The following is a 10,314-nucleotide window of genomic DNA, read 5'->3' as shown; positions in this document are numbered from 1 at the left end:
AAGTGCTTGTTAAATATCTACTATTCATGTCTACCATAAAGTATTGTGTCAATGACTAATAGGGTCGGGACATTAAATTTGTTGTAGTTCTTGGTTTCGAGTTCGTATTCTGCTGAGACCGAATTTTTTTTCTTTTCTTTTCTTTTTTTTTTTTTTTTTTGAATAGCGTTTCAAGTTTAAAAATGCAAGTACTGGGGTCGGGTTGCACAACTAAGCCCTTCGAATCGCTGCTCCAGCATGGCTGCAGTGAGTGAAACAAACGAGTTAAAGAAAGCAACCCAAGTTTAAAATGGGAAAATTAAATGTAAACACCACCACCACCACCACCACCACGGTGCTACTGCTAGTGATAAAGAGGACAACGACGACGACGACGACGATGGCGATGATACCATAGGTGGTGGTGGAGGTGGTGGTGGTGGTGGTGGTGGTGGTGGTGGTGGTGGTAGCGATGGTGGCGGTGATGGTGCTAGTTTAGATGTGGTGGTGGAGATGGTGGTGCTTTACTTGGTGCAGGTGTTGACATTAATGTTGGTGATGGTGGTGATGGTGGTGCTGGTGCTGGTGGTAGAGGCACTGATATTGATGGTGGTTACAGTGATGGTGGCCGATGATGATGTTAGAGGTGCTGGTGCTGATGCTTGCTGCTGCTTGGTGGTGGCGTCGGCGATGGTGGTGGTGGTGGCGGTTGTAGTGTTGGCAGTGGAGGTGGTGATGGTGGTGGTGGCAGGGTGATGTCTATAGAGATGAATAAAAGAACAACAATGCCGGAAGCAATAAAACAAAATAACAAAAAAAAAACAATTTGCGTTAACAAAAACAGTTTCAATAAAACTGTCGACAATAAATCAGGTTGAAAGTAAACAAACAGCATCGTCATCATAACCATCACCACAACCATCACCACCATCATCTTCATCATAACCATCATCACCATCATCACCACCATCACCACCATCATCTTCATCATAACCATCATCATCATCATAGTCATCATCACCATCACCATAACCATCACCGCCATCATCTTCATCATGACCATCATCACCATCATCACCACTATCACCACCATCATCTTCATAACCATCATCATCGTCATAGTCATCATCACCATCATCACCACCACCTATTCCATTGTCTTATCTCGTTATCTTCATCAGCACCACCGTCACCTCCACCACCACCACTACAAGTACCACCAGCGGGCACCGCCACCGCTACAACCCAGTAGCTACAATAACAATTGGATATGAATTTACTAGAACTGGACCAATGGCTGCCAAAACCGAAACAATCTCCTACTCCACTTCCAAGTACTCACCAGGAACCGAACCATCGACGCCACCACTGCTGCTTGTCACTCGTCAATGATGAAGCCTTTGCGCTCGACCGAAGACAAACAGACAGGTTCTATGGGATTAGAACAGTCTTAAAAAATCAAGGGTATACTCGATTAGTATGGCCCTCGATACAATATGTCTGGAGAAATGATAGAGAGTGTGGTCATGGTTGGAACGCATTTGGTTATATATTTATTCGAACAGGGCTGACTTAGAATTTATTGCTTGAGACGGGGAAAGTCAAAAATTTAGTGGAGAAGGGAGATGACTGGAGTATGTCGACCCCAGCATTCAACTGTTACTTCATTTTATCGATCCCAGTACTTGACTGATACATTACTTGATCGATCCTAGTCCTTGACTGATTCTTCAAATCATCGAGCCCCGGGAAATATAAAAAAAAAAAACAAAGTTGGCGTAAGCGAAATTCGAACTCAGAACGTAACGAGCTGGAACAAACACGGCAAGGCGTTCTATCCAGTATTATTGCATTGGTGCATAATTATTGCGGCTTTTTTCGAACAAATTTTATTCAACAAAAACAATAACAATATTTCACAAAAACATCTTTAAATGGGGGTCTGGCCGTCTTCCAAGCAAATGGGAAGCAGTAATTGAAGTAGATGGTGAATATGCTTCGGAATAATCATTTAAAGATGTTTTTGTTACATGTTGTTATTGGTTTTGTTGGATAAACTTTGTTGAAAACAGCCGCAATAATTATGCACCAACCCAATTCAAAGATGATGTTTATAACCGCCATAACTTGGAGGGAAATCTTGCTTTCAAATTTTACCAGAAGACCAACAAGTTCGCGAATACATCGACCCTAGTTATCAACTGGTATTCATCGACCGCGAAAGGATGAAAGGCAAAGCCGACTTCGGAGGAATTTGAACGTAAAGAATCAAGAAATGCCGTAAAAGATTTTGCGCAGTGCGCTAACGAAACTGCCAGCTCGCCGCCTTACTTGGAGTTAAATATTGTCTTTAAATTTTGGTATAAGGCCAGTGTTCAAATGGTATTTATTTTATCGATCTCGAAAGGAAGAAAGACAAAGTCGACCCCGGCGGAATTTGAACTCAGAACGCAGCGGCGGACGAAATACCTATTTCTTTATTACCCACAAGGGGCTAAACACAGAGGGGACAAACAAGGACAGACAAACGGATTAAGTCGTTTCTTTCGACCCCAGTGCATAACTGGTGCTTAATTTATCGACCCCGAAAGGATGAAAGGCAAAGTCGACCTCGGCGGAATTTGAACTCAGAACGTAGCGGCGGACGAAATACCACAGGGCATTTCGCCCGACGTGCTAACGTTTCTGCCAGCTCGCCATCTCACTTGAAATTAAATATCCATTGTAATGTAACTCTTTCAAGAATAATAACACTCAACACCGCAACCCGAGATGCTCACCGGTGGCGGCGGTGGTGGTAGTGGCGGCGGTGGTGGTAGTGGCGACGGCGGTGGCGACGGCGGTGGCGACGGCGGTGGCGACGGTGGCGATGGCGGCAGTGATGGTGCTAGTTTAGATGTGGTGGTAGTGGGGATGGTGGTGTTATTTTTGGTGCAGGTGTTGACATTGGTGTTGGTGTTAGTGGTGGTGGTGACGGTAGAGGCACTGATATTGATGGTAGTTACATTCTATAACGTCACTTACAATGTCAGAAAACAAATTGGAAGGTTCCGCTAAAAATTGACACTAATTCTTCCTTCTCTTCATCTTCGCAAACAGCTTTTTGGTTATTTACTAAAAGGAACTTTACCGAATGTTCTTTCCTTTCATCAAGTATTCACCTCATGTGGCTATCGTGAATATAGCAGCTTTCATGATATTGATTTCAAATTTCGGCACAAGGCCAGCAATTTTAGGGGTTGGGGTAAGTCGATCACATCGACCCCACTGCTCAACTGCTGTTCATTTTCATCGACTCTGAAAGAATGAAAGGCGAAGTCGACCCCGGTGGCATTTGAACAGAGAACGTGAAGACGGACGAAATACCGCAAGGCATTTTGTCCGGCGTTCTAACGATTCTCCCACCTCGTCGCCTTAGCAGTTATCATGAATACAGTTGCCAGGAGCACAGGTCAAATCTTGCAGCCTGGTAACTGCCAAGAACACGGTTGTTGAAAAATACTAGGGAACCGAAAAGAAACAGCTGTGGAGGGCTTGGCATTCATCAAATAACCAAAAATGTTACACATTCTGACCACAGATTTTATCAAATACTTGACTTATGTAAACTGTCAGGAAAAGAGACACCATCAGATCCATCGCAGACATCATCCCTGTTTCTATGACACAAGCATCCTCTTTTAAAGTAACCTAAATTAAAACATTCTATCAAAATGTCATGTGAAAGTTGCACAAAGTTATTTTATTAAATTCTTCAATATTTTCAAAATTAATTTTAAAAAAAAAAGGCGGTGCATTTCAACAAAAATATATTTACAAGTGGGATAATGAAGGAACCTCTGAACAGTCCGCAGCATTTTGTTCTTCTTTACGTTCTGATCGCTGAGGTCGACATTGCCTTTCATATCGGAATTGATAAAATAACCACCAGTAGAGCACTAAGGTCGATGTAATCGACTAGCCCCCTCCCACTTCAAAATTTCAGGCCTTGTGTCTTTTGTAGAAAGGATTATTATTTTTATTATTATTCTATGTTTGACTTTTGCTTTACATTTGCACAAGCTGGCTCCAAGTCTCACCCAGAGACCTCAAGAAACAACAAGTTGGAAGTTCATGTTGGTGTTATGCCTAGGGTGCCATATATTTGGTTTTGTACTTAGTGTTGTACTAGTGAATGCCTAAAAAAAACATACGAAAATTATGTTTGTTTTAAAACTTGAGATTACAAAGAAAGTATTTTGCGTAGGATATGAACAGTTCCCAGGAGCTTTTGAATTTCTGCCATTTTGGGGTTTCCTGGTATCTGAGTTAGGTAGCAATCAGCCCCTTTTGCTATCATTCCCAGGGCACCTATGACAACGGGTATTGTTTTAGTCTTCAGGTTCCACATTTTGCTGATTTCTATTTCCAGATCTTTATATTTGCTCAGCTTTTGGTAGGTCTTGATAAATACGTTTATATCGATTGAGACAGTCATATCAATGAGGAGGCATGTTTTTTGTCTGAAGTCTTTTACTATGATGTCTGGCCTATTCGCGTCTATCTTTCTGTCAGTTTATTATTATTATTATTATTATTATAATTATTGTTGTTGTTGTTGTTGTTGTTGTTGTTGTTGTTATTATTATTATCATGTGATGAAAACTAGCAGCTTATTTTGCTTGATATGAAGGAAAGTGTCAGCTGTTCACAACCAGCAGACCAAGGTGACACTTATTTACTGACCATGCTTCAAGAACCCTGCCAAGAATTCTTGCAGTTCCAAGCAATGCTGATTTTTGTAGGCGTTCTACCTTCACACTTGCACCGATCTTCTTCAGCCATGTTGGTAGTTGAGTGCTGATACTTCCAACCGCACCAATTACTATTGGTATCACGTCTACTCTCTTCGTATTTCCCACTTTAAATCTTCATACCTGCTTTTTTTTTCTTCTTCTTTCACATTGATCCTGTTATCACCGGGACCTGCTATGTCGATTATCATACATGTTCTTTCGGATTTATTCACCACAACAATGTCTAGTTTCCGGTGTCTGGTTGAGTAATTGCACTGGATCACTGCATCCCACAGGATTTTGCAATTCTCATTTTCGGTGACTCCTTCTGAATTTTGTTCATACCACGTCTTTGCTCTTTGTAGGCCGTGATTTCCACAGAGCTTCCAATGAATCATTCTTGCCTCATTGTCATGATGTCTTTTGTATTTGCGTTGTGCCAATTTCGGGCATTCGCTAACTTTTGTGCCATACCGTTTCACCGCCCTCACCACACATTCTGCGTTTGTCGCTATAGGTAGTATTGTCAATTCTGCACTTCATATAATTGGTCCTTAACGCTTTTTCTTGAGTAAATTCTTCTTCTTCTTCTTATTCTTCTTCTTCTTCTTCTTCTTCTTCTTCTTCTTCTCCTTATTATTATTATTATTATTATTATTATTATTATTATTATTATTATTATTATTATTATTATTATTATTATTATTATTATTATTATTATTATTATTATTATTATTATTATTATTATTATTATTATTATTATTAACAGAATTTGGAGATACCAGTTCGAAAGAAGATGCTGAATGTATGTAGAGTGTTTTCGTCTCACAGAATACTTGTGATTCTTACAGGATTTCTTCTTGTTGCTGTTTTCGTATTCATTGGTAAGTACCCTCTAGCGTTTGGCTGCTACGAAGAATTTGCAACCAATTTTGTTTTCGCTAATTGTTGTGCAAGAAATTAAATATCTTAGCAGTTGTTTTCCTTTTAAATCTTTCTCACTTCTTGTATTTCGACAAAATAAACCAACATTACGGTAGCTTGTCAAAATTATCAGAGCGTGAGGAAAAACTGTCTTGCGGTACCCTTTACATGTTTCAATCGTTAGACTGTGGCCAAGCACTGACAAAGCTTCGTGCTGCACGAAACTTTGTCAGTGAACAGGTCGCGGTCTCAAAGCGACGAAAATATTATGACAAATTAAATTTAAATGTTGAAGTGAATCTAATGGTTTTTGTGTGTTTCTTAAATGGCCTATAAACACCTTCCACGCTGCAATTATATATATATATATATATATATATATATATAGTGTATATATAGTGTATAATCATGTATGTTTAAATACACAGGCACACACACAGTGAGAGAAGAAAAAAGACCGATAGAAAGCTAGACAGAGCAACATGTACATTCAAGAGAATATATAATATCGATGGAAAATTTTGGCATCAGACCAGCATTTTCGGGGATTAGGGTAAAAATCGATTACATTGATTCTTGTGTTCAACCGGTACTTATTTTATCGATCCCGAAAAAGACAAATTCTACCCCCAGCGGGATTCGAACTCAGAATATAAAGACGGATAATATGTCGTTAAGCGTTTTACCTGGCGCGTTAGCGATTCTGCCAGCTCGCTGCCTTTTGCGGAATATGTAATTATCGTACATACAAACCTGACTAGAAAAAGCTAGCGTTGCAGAGGTGTTTTTCTTCTTTAAACTGCGCATCAATGTTGTTTGTAAGAAGTTAATTACAGAGAAACATTTCCCTTCAACCAGGGACTGGGTCGTCGTTGTCAAGAAATAACATTTGTTTGTTTTCGTTTTCTTCTCTTTCTATGACCTCCCCCCTCACTCCAGCCCCACTCCCATTCATCTAGCGATCAAGTAACATATATCTGTTTATATTATCAGATAGATAGACTTCTGCTTGTCTTACAGTATTTTCATTATAATTACATCAACGTAGATAAAACGTTACACGTTCGTGATGAGCTTTCTTAAGTTTCGTATTTAAGGTAAATAAGATCTAGAATATCCTTGTATTTGTTTAACCTCTAATCTTCTTTGTAGTCGTTTTACAGCTGTTTTTCTTTAAGAAAACGATGCTTTTCTTTTCTTTTCTTCTATTGTTCTCATTTATTTTAAAGAACTCCACGTTCTGGTATGTCGATGGCGTCGCACAAATTCTTTATAATCGTTATATATTTTTGGTTTCAACTGTTGGCACAAGACCAGCAATTTCGGAAGAAGGGCTAAGTCGATTACATCTACCTCAGTGCTCAACTGCTACTTATTTTATCGACGCCAACAAGATGAAAAGCAAAGTCAACCATGGCGGAATTTCAACTCAGAACGTAAAGACGGACGAAATGCAGTAAAGCATTTTGTCCGGCGTGCAAACGATTCTGCCAACTCGCTGCCTTATTGTTGTATATTATTGATCAGGGAATAATCCTGATCGAGTTTACTGTACCATGTGATCAGTCCTTTAAGTGGAAGCTAGCCAAATACGAGAGCCTTCTGCAGGGTTTCTGGGAGAAGAGATGGCTGTCATGGCTGTTCTCAGTTGAGATGGGGGGGGGAGTTCTATGCCCAGTCAGAATGGCGGATGCTTACAGCCATTGGGGTAAGAGGAAAAGGGCGAAAGACAGCTGTGCGCAGGATGGTTGAGGCAGCAGAAAGAGCCTCCGGCTGGTTATGGAGCAAGAGAAAGGAGCTAAACTGGATGCCAGGAGCGGGGTGTTGTGCAATGATTTGGCCACCATCGGCGACCCATCAGTAGACTGGCTGATACGCTTCGAGGTCGAAATACCCAAGAGACATTCACCAAAGCTGATATAGTCAATATTATGATGTGCACCGTTCTAAAGAAATGTATCGTCTGTAACCCTGCCAACCACCGCCCGATCTCATTCACATTTTGTCACTTAGTTCATACAAAACAGTCAATGGTTCTCATACAAAGCGATAGTGGTCCCTTGAGCGTTGGTGAGCTCAGAGAGAAAGCTGGTAAATGTGAAGTGGGTGCTTTAGAAACGCTGGAGGTTTAGAGGGGTCAAAACATTTTCTTAGAAATTAATTATTTAAATCAGATACAATATTTATATTTTAAACATGCTTAAGATAAAATATGTCGTGAGAGACATCGTGTTATCAGTTTATCAAGGAGTGGAAACATGACGGAGGATAAACCAGTGCGCAATACTAGCTTCTGCGTGATTAAAATAATCTGCTGTCTATTTTTACTTCTTCATTTTCTCTTTTGCTGGTCATAGAGAAATGCCGTTTGGTGAAAGAGGGCGTTGAGCTTCATTGGAAATAGTTGTAAACTATCTGTAGCAAGGCTCCTGTTGAGTTTTGAAATCGCGCTCAAGTTCATCAACTCAGGATCACGGACTACAAAATAACCATAAAATGGTAAGGCCATTATGGAAAAAATTTATTGCTTTGTCATAAAAGGCATATACGTTGCTCCTGTTCACTCAGCTGTAGAAATGAGGTGCGACGTCACTGATGCCAAGCTGTATTGGCTATTCTCTTTCTCGTGGATAACATTGGTGGCATGGAGAAAGGAGGCTGGTATGCATGGGTGACACCCGGTCTTCCATAGAAAACTACTTTGTCTGAGGAACTGTCTAGGTGCAGTCCCATGGTCATTTACCCTTTTACCCTTTTACCATTTTTATTCAAAGCCCCCCACCTAGCGTCCTTCTCTGCAGCTTCAATAATGGAACTTATAGCTCTCCTCTTTACTGTGCTAGTAACTCCAAGCCGGGTCAGAGCTTTCCAGAATGATCGCCCTACAAAACTTCAACAACCCACTTCTACTGCCTCACATTAGGCCAGCCAGCCAGCCAGCCCCGATTTCCGCACTGCTGCACCGGCTCCTAATATCTGGCAAGCTTCCTCTCATGAGCTTGCTCAATGTGTTCTTCCAGGGCATAGTCGTTTCCACATGAGTGATCACCTACTTGGTGGATTTTGAGAAGATCACTATGTCTAGGAGGAGTGTTTCTGGTGCGATGCCACCGGGGAACTTTAACCGTTCCACGAGATCCACTTTCAGATGCCAGGTCAGAGTTGTAGAAAATGGACATGATGGTCGTTGAAGTTATTATTACCTCCGCCTTAGCGAAGGCAGAAATATTGTTTTCAGTCGTGTTTGCTTGTTTGTTTGTCTGTGGACAAGATCTCTCAAGAATCGCTGGATGGATTCGGGTGAAACTTTCAGGGATGAATGGCCTCATGACTGGCACAAAACCGATTAGATTTTGGGATCGATCTGGTACCGGACAGGGATTCTGAATTATTTTTCCGTTTTTTTTTAACTTAATTTTTGAGAGCAGTCAGGTTCATTTTTAATATTCTTGTTTGTGAGAGCAGTTGAGGTTAATTCAGATACTCTCATTTTAACAATCATTTCTGGCTAATCGTTGAGAAGACATTGGTGTTGCCTTGGCGGAGGTTTGCGCTCTCTGAGTGCTCTTGTTATTATTAGAATCGTTGGCACGCCGGGCAAAATGCTTAGTGACATTTCGTCCGTCCTTACGGTCCGAGTTCAAATTTCTCCCGGATCAACTTTGCTTTACATTTCTTTCGGGGTCGATAAAAGAAGTACCAGCTGAGCACCGGGGAAGATGTAATCGACTTACTCCATCCTTCGAAATTGCTGGCCTTGCGCCAAGATTTGAAATCATCATCATCATCATCATCATCATCATCATCATCATCATCATCATCATCATCATCATCATCATCATTATTGTTATTATTATTGTTATTATTATTATTATTATTATTATTATTATTATTATTATTATTCAGTAGTTTTATTTTTATAGCGTGCTTTCACTTCACTACCGAGCGCAGCTCTGTGTGCCTTGGGTATGTGCTGTGATTTGTTGTGATGCTCTGATGGTTATTGTATGGAAAGTGCTCTGCGTAGGATGTGTGCAGTGCCTAGTAGTGCAATTTTCTGTATGATATATGTGTTTGTAAGTCCTGGTGTTTTTGTTATGTATTTGTCTGAATATTTTTTTATCATGCCTAATGCACCTACTATGATAGGAATTGTTTCTGTTTTCAGGTTCAACATTCTAGTTACCTCTATTTCCAGGTCTTTGTATTTTGAGAGTTTCTCCATTTCTTTTAGAGACACGTTGTCATCTGCCGGTATTGATACATCAATTAGAAAGCATTTTTTTTCTTCATGATCTCTGACAACTATATCTGGTCTGTTGGCCTTAATTTCTCTATCTGTGTGTATCGGCATATCCCAGAGTATGGTTGCTTTCTCGTTTTCTGTAACCTTTTCTGGTGTGTGCCTATACCATCTCTTTTCTGTTGTTATTCCATAATGTTGGCATAGCTTCCAGTGTATGTAGGTTCCGACTCTGTCTTGTCTGTGAATATATTCCTTCTTAGCCAGGACTGGGCAGCTAGAGATAATATGATTTATTGTTTCTTGTCCATCTCCACATATTCTGCAGTTACTTGTAATATTTCTTTTCATTACATGTTTTTGGTAATTTCTGGTGGGGAGGCTTTGGTCTTG

At 40.4% G+C, this 10,314-nt stretch overlaps 1 protein-coding gene across 5 annotated transcripts in view; it reads left to right on the top strand.

Annotated features, from left to right (window-relative positions):
• Positions 1 to 10,314, top strand: part of LOC115214993 (carbohydrate sulfotransferase 11-like) — a 59,771-nt gene that overhangs the window by 20,492 nt on the left and 28,965 nt on the right. For 4 of the 5 annotated variants that reach the window (XM_029784104.2, XM_036505516.1, XM_036505515.1 and 1 more), the window contains exon 2: positions 5,524 to 5,638. The exons of the other annotated variant lie outside the window; for it this stretch is intronic. In XM_029784104.2, coding sequence (XP_029639964.1) covers positions 5,551 to 5,638 — 88 coding nt within the window. In that variant the 5' untranslated portion in view covers positions 5,524 to 5,550. The remainder of the gene's footprint in view (positions 1 to 5,523; positions 5,639 to 10,314) is intronic. 5 annotated transcript variants of the gene reach the window in all.

The sequence above is a fragment of the Octopus sinensis genome, linkage group LG8 (assembly GCF_006345805.1).
Source record: "Octopus sinensis linkage group LG8, ASM634580v1, whole genome shotgun sequence".
NCBI classification, from domain to species: Eukaryota; Metazoa; Mollusca; class Cephalopoda; order Octopoda; family Octopodidae; genus Octopus; species Octopus sinensis.
The sequence above is the reverse complement of the archived record's forward strand: the minus strand, read 5'-3'. Positions and strand labels throughout refer to the sequence as shown.